The sequence below is a fragment of the Rhamphochromis sp. 'chilingali' genome, assembly GCF_963969265.1.
Source record: "Rhamphochromis sp. 'chilingali' genome assembly, chromosome: 6".
NCBI classification, from domain to species: Eukaryota; Metazoa; Chordata; class Actinopteri; order Cichliformes; family Cichlidae; genus Rhamphochromis; species Rhamphochromis sp. 'chilingali'.
In genome coordinates this window covers 37,984,623-38,004,162 of record NC_137933.1, presented here as the reverse complement: position 1 = coordinate 38,004,162, position 19,540 = coordinate 37,984,623, and the positions used below count along the sequence as shown (strand labels likewise).

The 19,540-nt window shown below is 39.4% G+C and overlaps 1 protein-coding gene across 1 annotated transcript in view; it reads left to right on the top strand.

Moving 5' to 3' along the window:
* Nucleotides 1–19,540, top strand: part of cdh8 (cadherin 8) — a 104,131-nt gene that overhangs the window by 64,208 nt on the left and 20,383 nt on the right. The window contains exons 4-6 of the mRNA XM_080884300.1: nt 2,733–2,852; nt 9,608–9,775; nt 10,043–10,230. Of these exons, the coding sequence (XP_080740426.1) occupies nt 2,733–2,852; nt 9,608–9,775; nt 10,043–10,230 (476 nt within the window). The remainder of the gene's footprint in view (nt 1–2,732; nt 2,853–9,607; nt 9,776–10,042; nt 10,231–19,540) is intronic.

Here is a 19,540-nt window from a genome sequence, read left to right as displayed (position 1 = left end):
AAAAGAGCTCATTGATCTGCTATGATCTAAACACTGCAAAAGGCATGGGGTGTAACAAGCTCAGGAAATTTACAAGGTAAGCCTTGGCAACACAACAGCACGGGTCATCATAAGACTATGAATTACTGGAACACCTCAGTCTCAGAGGACCACTTGAGGTTCTCTCCCTGTGAAATAATTGGGTTGCAACAGTGAAACTGCTACACCAGTTAGAGTGCAAAGGGGCTTTTGCTTTGTTTTGCTGTTACAAGACCGCAGACACGGCTGTGACTATTAATCAGCAGGTGACACGTGTAGCTGACGGCATAAAATGGGAGATAAGATCAAAAACTGCACCACATGGATGCGAAAGTCATCTTATTTGCAATTTTTTAACCCATTTTATTTTGCAGTTGGTAAACACTACTGAAGCTATTTGATGTGAATATTAAACATGTATTTTCAGATTGTTTGAGTCCTTATTGGTTAGAAGTAGTAAGTCATTACTGTGGTGCACACTGGTGAGCAGGCTTGATGAAAATTGTTTCGGTGCTTGTAGAAATAGCAGAAGATGATACACCAACAGAATACAGATGTCTGATTTGCGGGTTACACTTTGTAAACTATGGAACAACTGCTCATATTACATCTGGCAAATTTATTTTATTTTTTTTTTTATTTTTCGTTATTTAATCCATAGCCGAACATCTGAATCAGAGTTCTGGAGCCAGAGCACTTAACTTGTCACAGGTCTTTGCGCAACAAGCATTTTCAGTTGCAGCGGACAGATTTAGGTGCCTGTGGCAGGACCTCCGCCGTCTGTGACTGGGGACATCTCACTTTGTTGTCAGAACACCTCTAAACATCTTTCACAGAAACAATTACCATACCATCTGTAGCTTTCTGCCAGCTTGTTGCTCACTGTCAGCACGTCGGGTTCTTTTCTCTTTTTTCTTCTCAAATGCTCTCCCACACCCTGAGACTCATGAGGAGTTAGGTCACTTTGGATTAAAATGGATGATTTTAATTACGCGAATTGCCTCTTTATATCAATATTTTCAGTGCTCGTTTTGTCCCGATACCTTTTGATGGACAGGTGAATGGTGGATTGAATTGCCACTAATGTATTTCCTGATTTGAGCATTTGACTGACTTGGAATATTGATGAAAGTCCTTGGATACATTTTACTTATAAAGACCTTATAAAGCTGGTGTAAAAAAGAAGTTTATTTATGTTTGAATACTGATGGTGTGAAGGTAATTCTTAATTGCTGTAATTGATAAAGAATGCTTGATATCCCATAAGAATTAAAAAATACATGAGCCAACACTTACACCAACACAGCCTTTAATTTTAAACTTAAAAACTTTTATTTGACAAACTAAACTTAATAAACACGCTACTTTAATGGAAGGAGAAGTGTTTTCTTTGTGGTTACATCCAAATATCAAATAACCATCAACAGAGTAATACTTATGCTGTCTGCTGTTCTGAAAGATCAAAAGCTTTGAAAAAAGTAGTCTAATTTGCCCATACATGTCTGCAATTGCTTTGCCTGCTATATTAATATCTAACACACAAATATATGTCACTGACACACTAGATGCCACAGAAAGGACAGTTAATTAACAATTAAATAACTTCTTTGCACACTTAACTGAAACTTTCATTATAAAATCTTCAGATCCATTTTTCATGCCATATTTGAGATCGCTGCAAAAAGTGCAGCCTTACCTAATGTCCACCCTACTGTTACTCATTTTATATTAAGATTTAAAAATCTAGTTGGTATTGATATGGTGAATAACCTTCAGTAAAAATAATAAATCATACAGCAATAGTACATTCATGTAGTTGTAAAAAGCATGATAATGTATTAAGTAATCCAAAGTATTCAGAATACGTTACTATCATTGAGTAACGTAACGGAATACGTTACGAAATACATTTTGGGGCATGTATTCTGTATTCTGTAGTGGAATACATTTTAAAAGTAACCTTCCCAACACTGCCCACTGGCAACCTCTGGTCAAAACAGAAAAATGTTTCTGTTCGGCAAGTAGTTACTGGAGGTTCCTGGTTGTTGCCATGTGAAATCGCCCACAATTGGGTGCTGCACCAAACACTTCCTTGTGATTGCTTTTACTGCTAACAGATTGCTACGGTTACCCATAGTTTGAATGGAATACACTGACATGTCTGCACACACTCATCCAATCCGGCAAGAGAATGTTTGCTTCCAAAGCAGAAATTTCACACTTTAAAATGTATTGGTCGCAGTAGTAAGACAGAACAAATGTTATTTCCAGTTTGTATTGCAGTTTTCAATACTTGGCCAGTAGTGTCTGCAGACTAGTCAGTGTTTTTCATGTAAATTTTCCATGTAAATGACCACTTCAGAAACCAGCTACAATGACCAATTTTATGACAACAAGCAACCTCAACTAGGCTCAACTAGGCTAATGGTTGCAGAATACACACTTATATCTTGCAAAAGGTGGTTACTAGGATTGTTCTCCAGGCCTCCACGAATGGGCCTTTAGCAACTGATTTTAAAGCAACCACTGGCAACCACTTGCATTCACTAGGCTGGTTTCTAGGCCTGTGTGATTGGGGCCTTACGTGGAACAAGATGGGATAAATGGGACTAGAGTCTCATTTGGATTCACTCAGCACTTAGAATTTTAGTTTACAGAGACATGGAGATCATTTCCTGTAGGGATGTTTATACATTTGTCTTTCTGCACCACAGGTACCTCAGTTATCACAGTAACAGCTACAGATGCCGATGATCCGGTGTACGGAAACAGCGCTAAGCTAGTCTACAGCATACTGGAGGGACAACCATATTTCTCTGTTGACCCCAACTCAGGTAAGTCTAATTTCTTGATAATTGCTGAATTTTAGGCTTAAGCTAAAGTATTAGTTTGATCAAATACTCCATTGCGTTCATGAAGGAAAAGCTGATTAAACCTCAGATTCCAAGTCTTGTGTGAGTTAACAATCATGTGGGTTTAAAAATTCATGCATTTAAAATATTTGCACATGCAAACTAGGGAATTTATTTTATTTTAATTACATTTCCTTTGTTTTTAGGAGCCATCTGTGCAGGATGACATTTAGTTGCATATTAAGTAAAAAACAAAAGAAAAAAAAAGGAAACATGCAATAGTTTATAGGTCTCGTGTAATCAGAGTGATTTTAAATAAGGAGAAAAAAATGGAGGGCACCTTTATGGAGCAGGCAAAGCCCTTTGTGCTGTTATTCATTGTTTGCTTGACAAAGCCTGACGAAGATTTCTGTGAGATCAAAACGTTGCTTCATTAAATTTAATGGGAGCTAATACAATGTGCAAGTCCTTTGTCTGCTTCTAACCAGTGGAGAGCATAATGTATTACAAAATGCAATGAATGAACACGGCGTTCATAACGGGACAAAAAGGAAAGAAATAGGTTTTACAGAGAGATGGTGATTCCATCTAAGGATTATTTCATAAGGCTTTTTCTTCTAGACAGGGCCATGCACATCAGGCCAGAACCTTTTAGTATTTAAACACTGTCCTTTTTCATTACCTGCTTTGAGCTAGATAAATGAGCTTACAATGTCATCTCAGGTCAAGTTGTGGTATATCACTATGTGGACAAGTTTCTGGTTAAGTATGTCCAAATGACAGGAATAACTTTACCAAGGTCAAGCTTATGCATAAATCTAAGTATTTTAAGGACACACCTGAACTATAGGGACTGCTTTAAGCTTTATGGACCCAACTCTGTATCTGATCAGCTATCAAAAAGATTGAAAGTTTAAACAGTAACTGAAACATTTTGAAAGTTATCTCACTAAATAGCTGATAATATTTTAGAGGTTTTAGGGTTACGCAGCACAAATTGCATTAATACTTGACTGGATTTTTTAAGCCCTTTATAGTCACAAGGCTTAATTGTTTTCCCATTTAAAATCACTATAATAAAACACTGATGCATACTATGAGTTGATCCTGATCCCACTGCAAACCGGTGGCTGACTTGAAGTGGAGTTTTTTGCAGTAAGGTCCATTCATGATATGAAATACTGTGAGGAAGCTCCCCTTTATTGTGTTATTTAGGCTGTATACTTATCCACTCTAAAATATATTTTAATGGAAGTTTAGTTTAGTTTGGAACCGCTCATTTCTAATGTAGTCGACTTTCTGGTACCTCATATCTATGTGCTGCCAATACTTGGGATTCAAATACAAAATAAATACTAACAGAAGAGCTGAGAGTGATATCCTGCTTTTAACATGTGCACTGCTAGCAGGTGCTACAGGTTGAACTAATTCCAACAGGTGGAGATGCAACAGCTTCCCCACCTGCTTGCCCACCTGAGGTGATAGCAGTCTGTTGCATTGCATTTATGCATAAAGTGCAAACACCTTCTGTAAGGACTAAAAGAGGATATAGTCTGACACTTAACTATTATAACAAATGCTGTATGTCTCCATTATCATGCAACTTCAACTCTATTCAACAAAGCTGTAAGGGACAAAATTACATGTCTGTAAAAAGGCAGCCTGACAATGTAATAGTTTGAAAAGTTGTGTAAAAACATCAGTTCTGCAGGTAACTCAGACCATCTGTTTTTTTTATGCTTGTAGGTTATTGCTGCATGGGGGTGCTGTTAAATGTGGCTTCCTGGCTCACTCCCTTTTGCTACAATTCCCCTCTACAGCTGTTCATTCATGTACATTTATGTTTCAATATTTATACCATACGCAGTGGCAAACAAGTTTTTTTCCTGGGAGCATTGTAACTGTTCCAAGGGGTGTACAGATTTGATTGAAACAACAGATATGAATGTAATGGAGCAACTTGATAGAAATGAATGAAACACAAATATAGTCCACACACACTGGTTCATAATATATTGCATAACATATCATTTTGATTTAACAAAAAGACTATCTAAGTATGCAAAAATATTTTCATGAAATAAAAATAAAATATTGTATATTGGCAGTATTAATTAAGGGGGATCTTTATAATAAATTAACTAACCATGGCTTTTGTACTCAGTCACTCGGGATGGCACTGAACAATACTAAATGGACCTTATACATTCATAACCTTTTATAAAAGGAAGGATAGAATTTGCATGAATTTTCAATTCAATTCAGTTTCATTTCATTTATACAGCACCAAATCACAACAACATTTCCCTCAAGGTGCTTAATGTTGGAAGGTACAGATCCTACAATATTATAAAGAAAACAGAGAAAACCCCAACAATCATATGACCCGCTATCAGCAAGTGCTTTGGCCACAGTGGGAATGTATGTGGCTAAAGATACAATTCCAACTTTTTTCAGTGGATAAATCAAGCAATGAAGTGTAACTTGGATAAGTAACGTCAACACATTTGAACAGTGAACGGTACTGTACAGTTCCCCACGAGTTGCGTGGAATTCATTATTGAAACCCAAATGAGATTTATATGAGAGCTTTGCATCAGTGAGTTGCATGTTTTGCTCAGCTGACTTCAAGTCCTAAGTCCTAATGGGGCAGCACTCCTATGATGCTGTGGTCCATAACATCACTGGGTTATGAATTCCAAATAATGGCAATGATAATAATTACTTCTTCCTTTCACAAGGCAGACTCTTCAGCAGCGTCATGGTGCATAAAGTTATCTCAAAACATATTCTAGATTGGATCTTTAATTGCTTTTTCAGCTGACTTTTTAACATGTGTCTGTAAGCAATATGATTAAATAATGGTGAAATTACATTAATAAGAAATGAGATGGAAATTGACGGCTCACAATTTGGAAAACAACACACAATAAACAAGCTTCAAGAAAGGAGGACTCAAAATTTATGTACATAATTAGAATGAACTTTCATAATTTCAACACATAAAAACCGGGCTTGTCCTCACTGGTATAGGTGTCGTAATCTCGAAGCCTCTACAGCTGGACCTTGGGCTGTCGAGAAGGGGCTGAATGGACAGTTTAAGGATTAACATTCATGCTTTGTGTGATCGCTGTGCACATGCAGATGGCTCATTCAAGTGAGCCAGATGTTTTAATGAATGTTAATGAAAAATAAAAGGTAAGGGGAAAACAACCATTAGAATGCATTTGACACTTACAACACCACACTGGAAATGAAAAGCATTCAATAAATAAATAAACATCATGCCCCAATTCATCACTTGGTTAATGGTCGATGAAAAAAAAAAAGTTGAAACAAATATCTATGGAAATGAGTGTTTGTCTATCTTCCCTTTTCAGTGATTAGGAATTAATTTGAATAATTAACAATGATCAACAGAGATGACGGTGTTGCTTGTAGCAGGATGACGGAAGAGTGTGTGTGTGTGTGTGTGTGTGTGGAGGAGGAAAAGTAACTTGTTTGTGTAGCTCTTTTTCCTTATTGATTTGTTTGTTTGCATTTCGGATGGTAGGTCTACCTTGTTATTGCACATCAGAGCTCAGAGCTAAAATTAGAGAGAAGTAATTTAAAATCCTATTTCTCTATATAATATCTGCCTATTCATTAAAACTGCAATGACTTGGTGATGCTGATGAAATGCTGGTTTTACACACTTCATCTTTGAGGCCATCTAAGGGTGTCCCATGTAAGAGAGAGTATATACATGTAACACAAGAGCTGTGTTGTTGTGTTACTTTTTTAAAAACAATTTCAAATAGATTTTCTGTAAGTATTCTTTCAAATAATATCACAAGTGTGTCCTTGGTGTAATCATCTATAGCTCTATTCATATCATTCTACTTCACTGATTTAAAAAAAAGAAAAAAAAAAGATTCTCGAATGTTTTCAAGCTTATTTTGTTGACGTGACAATACATGCGGTTCACTAAATGTACAAACATGTAGAAGTTTGGTTTTACCCAAGATACTTCCTCAATAATTTTATACATAGCATGTTTGTAACCAGTGTGTAACAAAAATAATAGACGATGGCCAAATCAGAAGACTTCAGGAATGTCAGGAGCCAAGAGGACGCCACAATGAAAACACAACCATATAAACGATGAAGCAATGCTTAAGTTGTATTAGAAATTTTTGTGCACTGTATTACAACTAACAACAATAACCAAAATAGTGTGCGGACACAGAGACCCCCAACAAATAAAGAAAAGAAAGTTAGACCCGGATCTTTTAAATTGTCAGTGTGATCCAGTTCAGGCCTGTTAGGTGATCTGGGCAGTTTATTGGTGTGAGCTCAATCCGATGATCGATGTATGATTTGCACAGTTTGTCCTACCACAATTCAGGCAACCAGACTGCAAGATTCAGTTCCATATGGGCTGTGGCTTGCCATCCATTGTAATGGAAGATCATTCTTCTTCTATGGATTTTCCAGAAGGTCTGTAATTCGAAGCTCTCTGTAGAGTCTCAGCTCCTTGATCTCCAAATCAAAAAACCTGACCTAAGAGTGAGGTCAGAGTTACTCCAAATGAACATTGTACATACTTAACTAACAATTATCCATAAACATTTCTGCTTCAGGGAAAAAGCATGAACAAAATCAGTTTCAAATTTCTGTTTCTAACGTGTTGTACAACTATCAAATTCAAAATTTTTTGCGTTACGTGGCAATGTAGTTATCACCAATCATAAAACTAAAATTAATCAGGTCCATAGATCTAATCCACACTGCTCCTAGCAGAAGAATCAATATACTCTCCTCCTTGTTAATTAACAGCAATGGTGAATAAAAATAACACAACAAAACATTTCAATGCAACAGGTATGCATGCTGTTTTTCTTAACCTACAATAGCTAATAAGTTCTCAGATAACAGTGAACAAACAGGATTGTGAGTTTAGATAGTACCCGCTAGCTACTTGCGCAGGACCTTCACCGTTAGCATTTGTTTCCCAAGCGAACAACATCAACATTTCAGCAAGCCGATCAGCGGCTATAACAGCACTGTGTATTCATAAAAACAGCTTCGGGTCTCCAAATCAGCAACCACGTTCCTCTTACAGGTGCAGCTATGGCGGGTGTGGGCTAAGCAGCCTTACTAGCATAACCAAACAGGAACAGTCAAGGCGAGAAAAACAATCCCATTGGTTAAGGACTGACATTGTGCATCCAGGTCAGAAAATAACCTTTGTTAAACAAAAATAAATAAATAACAAAAATAAAGTACATTGAACCCTGTGGAGTATACCAGGCCCAAGCACACACACGCAGATCCGTATTGCCAAGGACCACATTTATTGATATTAACACAGCAGATAATATGACGCACAGACTGACAGCTCTCGATCCCAGCTGATGTGTGTCTCTTTTCCCTTAGCGCCCTCCACTCCTCTCCGCCTCACTATATAAAGGGAAGGAAAACCACCATCAGTCCAAAATCGCCATGAGCTGTTCTTACCAGCACCGCCCCGTCGAGCTCACTGCACCACTCCTCCCGTGCAGCCGCGCCCCGGACCACACCTCCGCCACAAACCCTTCAACACAAAATAACTAAATTTTATACAATTGTTTAATTAGAAAATGAGTTAATTTGAAATGTAAGTTTTATACTTTCAGCTGTTTGTAGAAGCAGGAAAAAAAGTCAAGCAGAATTACTGCTAATAAAACACGAGCAAAAATCAAGACATCATATTTGGTGGACAGAAAAATCCCATTCAAAGTTAGAACATGGGAGTAGTAATCAATTACCCCAGTGTTATCAACTGGTCCAAGTCACATTGGTCTTTCCACCCCACAGTCACTAAATGTATATTTTTCTTGTGAAAATAATAATAACATATTTGAAAAAGACTTCCTTTAATAAATTACTCGAACAACAAGGGCATTGTTTTTTTTTCAGTACAGTCTTACTGAAGAGGTGTCCAACTATTGTCCTTCATTTTCTCTTTTTGTTTAAATCGTCTGTGTCGTGTGTGACCTCCAAAAGCACAACTGACCCTGAAATTTCTCTGAGGAAAAATCTATCTGTAGAATAAAATGCAGACACAGACAACATTCTAACCCCTCCCATGTTTCCCATCATAGCCAAGCATATTATCATTGTCTGAGGCAGCTCAGGACCAAGGCAGGGTGTCATGCCAAAGCCTGGCTTTTATGAGGGGTTTTATATTCATTTGATGATCCTGCGGGCCTCTGTTTCCTGAGTGGATTATCCGTATATGCCGGTGCTGAGCCCTTTTTATATTCAGTGCTGCGGCAGAGTCAATAAGGTCCATTCTGCATACAATATTCAAGATTATACAAGACAGACAGCATAATTCACACTCAATCAGAATACAAATGACTTCAGACGGTGGAACAACACATTCAAAAACAAACACAGCTGATTCTCAGTGCTGCGACTGGCTCAGTCGTGGGCACCTTACTACATTCACTCAGACTGTGCTTTTTCTGAGACTAAGCCTGCAGGGAAATCTTTAACCCTGCTGGGTATGGGGTTCATGTTTGGTAAGGTCATGGTCTAAAATAATGCATGTTATAAACTGGGGAATAATGTGAGCATGAAGGTGACTGCATGCCTTTTTTTCCTTGCGCTTCCTTACGTTTACTCACATGAGCATCATTACAATTATGTGCAGAGTATATCAGTCAAATTTATAATTGGGTGAATGTGTTATGAACTGTTTCCACCTCCAGCAACCATAAGAATTGCTCTGCATGGGATGGATCGTGAGATGAGAGAGGATTATCAGGTGGTCATTCAAGCTAAAGACATGGGAGGTCACATGGGTGGTTTGTCTGGAACTACTACTGTCAGCATCACACTACAAGACATCAATGACAATCCACCAAAGTTCTCTAAAAGTAAGTAACTTCATAACCTTACCCATCCCAAATTGAATAAAGAGGGAAAAGAAATTACTGCTGCTCTAAATGAGCATTTCTCTGATTGGTAATAATTAGGAAAAAGAAATGTTATTTTGTAAATGTCATCATACATGCTCCTCAGAAACTAATTCCTCTAACTGTGAAATGTCTAATGATGATGCAGTAGTGTAATATGCTTCGGTAATTGTGCTTAATTTGATCAACGTTTCTAGAAACCAAAAAGCTGTGTCTGTTCATCCTCAGGTTTGTATGAGTTTGTGATCCCTGAAGACCTACCATTAGGGAAAGAGGGTGGCAAGGTGAAAGCAAATGACCGCGACATCGGTGAGAATGCCAAGTCGACGTACAGCATCATCGAAGGAGACGACCAAGGCGTGTTTGAGATTATTACGAACGCAACGACACAGGAAGGGATTCTACAGCTCAGAAAAGTAAGACCTAGATGATGTCAGGATAAGAGCTGATTGGCTTTTTTTCTGTCTCTTTCTTTTCTGTTTCTATAATCAATTTAAGTAAATCAGTTATTTTACTTCCCATACATATAAGTCAATACAGTATAAAGATTGATGTTTAAATCCCCTTCTCAGTAGGTCTCGTTCTTCTGTACTTCTTCTAGCGATTTTTTTTCATATGCTTTTAGAGAAGGCAGTACTCAACAGTACACCATCAAATATTAAACACTGAAAGCCTTCCCCCTGAGTAGCTTGGAGGCTAAAGGAGCATTTTTTTTAATACATTTCTAAAACCTACTTTTCTTTTATTCAGAAAAATCTATGAAAGAAGATAAATAGTAGGAATAAGTTTAAAGGTAATTTTTAACAATATTCTTTTTGCCAGAAGTAATGCAGACTGTGTGTGAATTGACATTAAGTTGGAGAATACGTTGGACTAAGAGTTGAGAGAAGACACTTTTATTTTGCATTACAGTCCATTCAGTTGTATTTCTCTTAGCTCAAGGTAAACTGGTACATATTGTAAATTTGTTCTCCCCACATTCAAAGTTTGCTCAAATTCAGTTTTGCTGGCATCATCACCATAAGAGCAGATGGACTGAACACAAAACTGCAGTGCGAAAGTTTGGCCCTAAAGTAACTTTAGTAAAACAGTTGCTTGTTAATCGCCTTGTTCAAAGGTACAGTTGCAATATTTTAGAGAAGAAAAGGCAATGCTCATTGTTCATCAAGATGTTTTCAGATGTATGGTTTTGAGAAAAATCAAAGAATATTATTTCTGTCACAAAATGTAACCTTTCACCTCGAGGCAGTACATCAGGCCAACAGTACAGCATATAAGACTCATCCCGTGCTGCTAGTAGAACAAGTATCCAAGAATCCCAGCAATTTTCATACATTATTATACATTATTATACATTTTTAGCCACGGAATATCAATATTTCCTCCAGGTTCAGAGCTTGAGAAGTTTAGATGTCATCACTTGCCAGTAAACACTTAGAGCACCCCCTCCCATACCGTGCTTAATACCAAAGTATAATAAATTCAAATTTGAAAAGTACAATGCATTTTAATAACCTGCAGGAAAATCTGGATGCACCTGTATCACAAGGACATCTGTAGAAAATCAAACTGAGATTTCAACAATATCAAACATACCACTGCACATGCTATTTATAAATCTATTATATATGTATGTATTCTATATATTCAAAGTCCACAGAAGCTCAGCTTGGTAGAAGATATTTACATAGACTGAATCATACACATGATTGATGGAGGAGGGTTTTAAGTCTTAAGTCATGGTTGGTTCAGTGTCTGCTGAGGACTACGTATCATTCAAATGCACAATGCTTTTGCATTGTGATGTAAAATGACATTACCCCAAGGACATGTGGTGTGACTTTGTCAAAGTGTGAACAATGAACTGTGTGGGGGTGGAATGTATAAGAGCTAAGGCAATCTGCTGGGACTACAATTCATTGCCACTAAAGAAAACATCAGCGCTGCAGAACAAACTTGACACAAAGTCATAAAATCTCTAACTGTTGACAAAGCAAATGTCAAATGTGTTAGTCTTTTAGGCAACCTCCACTTCCATGTCCCACAGAGACACTCAGTCTTCCCATGTCTACTCAGTTTTCTCTCTGTGGCCCTGAGTTTGCTGCCTACATAACTGAAGCAAGATAGATGATAATGCACTGGGAAAGTAGCAAGACATTTGCACACTCACTGTTTTCTCATCCCTCCAGATGACAGTGTCTCAAGTTGAAAGGAATTTACGAAGCAGTTGTTTCACTTTTCTTCTTCTATTCTGTACCTTCACCACTTATCCACCATCCAGTGTGACAGATTAAACCTTTAACATAACGTTTTTTCCCAAACACGCCTAGTCTCTGTCAACAAGGGAACACGTCTATGAACTCCCATCTAATGCAGAATTAAAATTATTAAAGATACTTTGCGGCAAGGTTAAATCATATTGATCTGAGGCTGGAGAGGCACAAACCAGGGGAGAGATTCTTTTCTGTTTGAGTTTTAAGCTTTTTATCTACTAGCCCCCAGGCCTGTCGAGAGATGTTAGTGGGATGCTGAGCTTTCACCCCTGCAGCCAGTGCTGAACTTTGAAGTCTCTAAATGGCCTGTGTGTACATACTGATTTGATGCTAACGCTTGAGTGAGAAAGAAGAATGACACGGTGGGGTGGGACACGACAGCAAAGATAGTGTTAACACTGAAAAAACAGGAACGGTTCTTCTTTTGCTGTTTGTGCCTTTTCTTTATCTGTTTTAAATACTTGCAGATGTTCAATTAAGCTATGTTGTTTGGTGGGAACATTGGAGAATATAGCATGACTATGCAAAGTTTGCTGCGTAATGTCTCGTAGTTCTACTCATTTGATTTTGCACTCATGAATCTCTCAACACTAGCTCCATAACAGTGCCGCCATGCATGCTAATAAAAATCAAAGTGGCTCTCCCTGGACTATTCAGTGAAAGCACTCTGTTTGTTTATTGAATTAATAATTTGAACTGGTCATAATATGACTTGTATTCTGTTTTCATGCTATTAAATAGTTTTAAAATAGAAGTTTGAATAGATGCTTTATTTGATTTTGCAATTTGTATCAAAAAATAATTAAAATTACTTAGTAACAAGGGTAATTAAAGAAGCTGTTTACAACTATGTTTTCCTTAAAGTGGATTTGGTATAATTAAATATGCCTCAAAGCCTCTCTCTTCCCCTTTGCTGTTAGGACACTGGAAACAAATGTAATGAGTTCTTTCTACATAATATCACATGGGAGTTATACTGAAATATGTTAACAAGAGAAAAGCAAACCCATGTGAGTAGTAAGCAAGCAAGCAAGCAAGCAATTTATTTATATAGCGCTTTCAGATCAGCCACGAGCTGAACACAAAGTGCTGTACACTTGACATGCCAAACATGATACATTGAGCATGTTAAAAAAAATGAGAAAAATAGTAATAATAATATAAGATAAGTAATATATATATAAACACATTTAAAACAATAAAATCAGCACATTAGATTAAAACAATAAAATCAGGGTCAGACTGTGTCATAAGCCAAAGAGTAAAAATGAGTTTTAAGACGTGTTTTAAAAGTGGACAGTGAAGGGGCCTCTCTAATGTGCTGGGAAAGATTGTTCCACAGATTAGGAGCAGCAATAGAGAAGGCCCTGTCCCCTCTGAGCTTCCTCTTGGACCTGGGTACCTCCAGGAGCAGCTTGTCAGCTGACCTGAGAGACCTGGGGGGTGAGTAAGGATGCAGAAGCTCAGAGAGGTAAGTTGGGGCAAGACCATTTAAACATTTAAACACAAACATGAGAATTTTAAAGTGAACTCTAAGATATACAGGCAGCCAATGGAGTGAAGCCAGGACGGGAGTTATGTGCTCTCTTTTACGAGTTCTGGTTAAAAGTCGTGCAGCAGAATTTTGGACCAGCTGCAGACGAGAGAGAAGATGCTGACTAACTCCACAATATAGTGCATTACAGTAATCTAAACGACATGAAATAAAAGCATGGATTACCGTTTCAAGATGCGGCTGAGATAAAATAGGTCTTATCTTTGCCAAGCGCCTTAGATGATAAAAACTGGACTTGACAGTACCCCTAATTTGACTATCTAATTTAAAATCACTGTCCATCTTAAAACCCAGGTTTGTAACAACAGATTTAAAATACTCTGCCAGGGGTCCCAAATCAATAGCTGAGGGTTCACAAGGTCCACTAGGACCAAACAGAATGACCTCAGTTTTGCTGGAATTGCATCTTAGAAAGTTTAGGGACATCCAAGATTTAATGTCTTCTAGACATGCTAAAAGTGGCTTAATAGAGAAGGCATCGTTCTGCTTCAGAGGCAGATAGATCTGACAGTCGTCAGCATAGCAGTGGAAGGATATTCCATGCCTTCTGAGGATGGTTCCCAGGGGCTGTAAATATAATGAAAAAAGCAGAGGCCCTAAAATTGAGCCCTGCGGGACCCCAGACTGAAAAGTGGCAGAGGAAGACTCATACCCTAAAAAGTTAACACTAAAAGTTCTGTCGCAAAGATAAGACCTAAACCATTTCAAAGCAGTACCACGAATGCCTGCAAGATGGTGCAAGCGAGACAGTAAAATGTTGTGATCTACAGTGTCAAAGGCAGCTGTTAGGTCAAGGAGGACAAGAACAACATGATTGCCAGAGTCACAGGAAAGGAGGATATCATTAAAAACCTTTAAGAGTGCTGACTCCGTGCTATGCAAGTTTTTAAAACCTGATTGAAAGACCTCCAGGATACCATTCTCATTTAAAAAATCCATCAATTGGCAATGTACAATTTTCTCTAAGATTTTAGACATAAAAGACAACTTGGAGATAGGTCTGTAGTTAGCCAATACAGTGTGGTCCAGGGCAGGTTTCTTAAGCAAGGGTTGTACTACCGCATGCTTAAAATTAGCAGGGACTACACCAGATATTAAACTGCTGTTTATAACACTAAGAACAGCCTGGCCTATGCTAGGAAAAATCTCCTTAAAAAATTGTGGTGGGACAGGATCATTTGGGGAACCAGAGGGCCTCAGGTGGCCAACCACATCCTCTAAATAAGAAAGAGACACAGGCTCAAACTGGTTAAAAACAGCAGAGCAAGGGATCAAGACAGAGGGGTCAGACTCAGGAGAAGAAATGAGAGCCCACGTGGTTGCAACCTTCTCAATGAAAAAACACATAAAATCATTAGACAGTTTATGAGAGGCCTCCAAACAGTCACTTTGTGGAGCATTTAAGACTAAGTCAATAGATTTAAATAACACACGTGGATTGTGACTGTTGGAGGAAATGATCTTTGAGAAGTATTTTCTTTTAGCCTCTTTGATTGCATCCTGATAGAGGCGCCAGCAGTCCTTTAGGATTTGAAGAGACACCTGCAGTTTGTCCCTCTTCCATCTGCGTTCAGCTCTACGACACTCCCTCCTCACAGTCCGAGTGGCGTCATTAAACCAAGGATCGGTTTCAGCCTTGGGCTTCCTGGTTTTTAATGGTGCCACAGAGTCCAGAATGGTTAGGCAAGAAGATTGAAACCAGGAGCTGAGGTTCTCTGTGTCCAAGGGAGTACGATCGGCGGGGATAGACAGCTGGTTAAAAGCAGTTGAGAACTGGGCAGCAGTGAAAGGGTTAATAATCCGACAGCGGCGAACAGGAGCACCGGTTTGAGCTGTAGTGCGTGAAAACACAGCATCAAATAATACAGCCATATGGTCAGAGAAAGCAGTGTCAGTCACTTCCACATTAGACACAGGTAGACTGTGTGACAAGACCAGGTCTAGTGTGTGTCCGTGTTCATGTGTGGGACCAGGTACGGACTGGACCAGATTAAAAGAGTCAATGAGGCTTAAAAACTCCTTCACCAGAGGTTTATCAGGACAGCAGACATGGATATTAAAATCTCCCACAATAAGAACATGATCGTAGTTGGGCATAATCCCAGCTAGAAATTCTGAAAAGTCATTTATGAAATTCTTATTGTATTTAGGGGGACGATAAATAACAGCAAAGAGCACAGAGTTAGAGCGATTAACTTCAAAACACGTGAGCTCAAAGCTGGAAAACGAGGGCTGTAAAACACACTGTTTACATTTAAAATCCTTTTTAAAAACAACCGCCGTACCTCCTCCTCTCCCTGATGTCCTTGGTGTGTTAAAATAGGAACAACCCGCTGGTAAGAGTTCAGATAAAGTACTGGACTCACCAGTATTAAGCCAAGTCTCCGTGACACACATGAAGTCTAGTCTCCAGGAGGTGAATAACTCATTCAGAATAAAAGATTTGTTCACCAGCGATCTGGCGTTTACCAGCCCAATCCTGACAGGAGCCGGGGATGAGGTAAAAACCCCAGCGGCACAGGGGGTCCGACACAGCGGCCTCAGATTGCGGCGGTTCGCCCGGCGCACGTTGAGCCGAGGGGGACAGGGGTCACGGAGGAGCGGCGCATCATCCTGGCAGACCACGGGGATGAGGCAGGAACCCACGGGGTCCAGGAAACGTCGGTGCACAAAAACTCCAGGAAATAATCTCTGTATTCCTTTGACGGTAGTGGGATGGTGTGCTAAAGAGATCTTGAGTTTAACCAGCCGACCACTGCGCCTACCCCGACGTCTACGCCGGGGAGGTAGCATGACTGCACGGCATGGGCAAGTTGGGATATGTGACAGCAACGGACACCATGAATTCTGACCTCCGTTAGAAAATGGAGCTGTATTTTGTCCAGAACTTCGGAGGTTCAGAAGCGATTGGCGATCGTACACCAGTAATGACCCGATTTCTTGAGTGACACACGACAGGAGCAATATAAAAACAAACAAAACTGACAGCGACAGACGAGCAGCCACGTACACCGGCGCCATCTTTACTTTTAGAGTAGTAGTAGTAGTGAGTAACTATATTGTAAAGAAAGAAAATTGCTGTACTTATACCAAGTTCACTTTAATCTCAGACTGCAGCCTTATTTTTTGTTTCCTAGCAAAATTAAAAGTAGAATGAGAGGCAGACACATAAACTGTCAGGCCCTTATACTGTGGAACCAGCTTCCAGTTTGGATTCAGGAGGCAGACACCCTCTGTATTATTAAGATTAGTCTGAAAACTGGTAACCCTGAACTCTCCCTTAGTTATGCTAATTATGCTTATGTCCCAGAATGCACTGGATGTTTCCTTTTCACACATTTTTTCTTTCTTTTTCTTTTTTTTAAACATTAGCAATTGCTAAACTCTCTCTCCTAAATTTGCCTCTTGTCCTGTCTCTCTCTCTGCCACCTCCTCTTTCCCCTCACCCCCAATTGTTTACAATAATGTGGCAGATACAGTGGGGCAAAAAAGTATTTAGTCAGCCACCGATTGTGCAAGTTCCCCCACTTAAAATGATGACAGAGGTCAGTAATTTGCACCAGAGGTACACTTCAACTGTGAGAGACAGAATGTGAAAAAAAAATCCATGAATTCACATGTTAGGATTTGTAAAGAATTTATTCGTAAATTAGGGTGGAAAATAAGTTTTTGGTCACCTCAAACAAGGAAAATCTCTGGCTCTCACAGACCTGTAACGTCTTCTGTAAGAAGCTTTTCTGTCCCCCACTCGTTACCTGTATGAATGGCACCTGTTTGAACTCATCATCTGTATAAAAGACACCTGTCCACAGCCTCAAACAGTCAGACTCCAAACTCCGCCATGGCCAAGACCAAAGAGCTTTCGAAGGACACCAGGAAAAGTATTGTAGACCTGCACCAGACTGGGAAGAGTGAATCTACAATAGGCAAGCAGCTTGGTGTGAAAAAATCAACTGTGGGAGCAATCATCAGAAAATGGAAGACATACAAGACCACTGATAATCTCCCTCGATCTGGGGCTCCACGCAAGATCTCATCCCGTGGGGTCAAAATGATCATGAGAACGGTGAGCAAAGATCCCAGAACCACACGGGGGGACCTGGTGAATGACCTGCAGAGAGCTGGGACCAAAGTAACAAAGGTCACCATCAGTAACACACTACAACGGCAGGGAATCAAATCCCGCAGTGCCAGACGTGTTCCGCTGCTGAAGCCAGTGCATGTCCAGGCCCGTCTGAAGTTTGCCAGAGAGCACATGGATGATACAGCAGAGGATTGGGAGAATGTCATGTGGTCAGATGAAACCAAAGTAGAACTTTTTGGTATAAACTCAACTCGTCGTGTTTGGAGGAAGAAGAATACTGAGTTGCATCCCAAGAACACCATACCTACTGTGAAGCATGGGGGTGGAAACATCATGCTATGGGGCTGTTTTTCTGCCAAGGGGACAGGACGACTGATCCGTGTTAAGGACAGAATGAATGGGGCCATGTATCGTGAGATTTTGAGCCAAAACCTCCTTCCATCAGTGAGAACTTTGAAGATGAAACGAGGCTGGGTCTTCCAACATGACAATGATCCAAAACACACCGCCCGGGCAACAAAGGAGTGGCTCCGTAAGAAGCATTTGAAAGTCCCGGAGTGGCCTAGCCAGTCTCCAGACCTCAACCCCATAGAAAATCTGTGGCGGGAGTTGAAAGTCCGTGTTGCTCGGCGACAGCCCCAAAACATCACTGCTCTCGAGAAGATCTGCATGGAGGAATGGGCCAAAATACCAGCTACTGTGTGTGCAAACCTGGTAAAGACCTATAGTAAACGTTTGACCTCTGTTATTGCCAACAAAGGTTATGTTACAAAGTACTGAGTTGTATTTTTGTTATTGACCAAATACTTATTTTCCACCCTGATTTACGAATAAATTCTTTACAAATCCTACCATGTGGATTCATGGATTTTTCTTTCACATTCTGTCTCTCACAGTTGAAGTGTACCTCTGGTGCAAATTACTGACCTCTGTCATCATTTTAGGTGGGGGAACTTGCACAATCGGTGGCTGACTAAATACTTTTTTGCCCCACTGTAACAGCCTCTCCTTGTGCCTGTTTCTGCTGGACGTCTTTTTAAAAGGGAGTTTTTCCTTCCCACTATCACTAAGTCCTTGCTCATAGAGAGTTGTGTGATTTTTGGGATCTCTTTGTAAGCTTGTTGGATCATAAGCTTGTAATATTAAGTGCCACTGGTGCTATATAAATAAGAAGCAGCTCAGAAAAGTACTTTTAAGCCTGCAATAATCACCATCTTTATAATATGGAATTGGTTTCTCAAAGTTAGACTCATATCATTTTTTTAACCTCAACAAAATTCTAAAATTATATTAACTAAACACCTGCTAAAGCATAGAATAGCCATTTGCTGAAACATAATTTAATTACATATATCTGTGTTAAATTTAAAAAAGCAAAATGAAACCACAGCTTTAATGGGCCAAAATGTTTGCTGAGATGATAATGATATACAGATGAAATGCCATTCCAAAAATAATTCATATAAAAATTTAGGTCTTCCCCATTTCTCCATTTCCATAGAATATTTTTCAAGTGTCCAGCCAAACATTATAAAAGCTCTTACTCTCCACTACCTCTGAATTAAAGCGTAATCCATTGGCTCAAGATCCAGCCACACTCTGTACTTTCTCAGCACAGAAGGCAGGATCAGTGAGAGAGAAAAAGAAGGGATGGCAGAAGAGGGTGGGTGTCAAGTGAGGAGGGTGAGGAGGAAAAGAAGAGGAGGTTAATAATGAGTGTTCCAAAGAGCTCCTCCGACCGTGGAGAGGCCTCAGAGCCTTTGGTCTACTAGTGGCCTGATGACAGAAATGTAGAAGTGTGGAAGTCAGAGCCT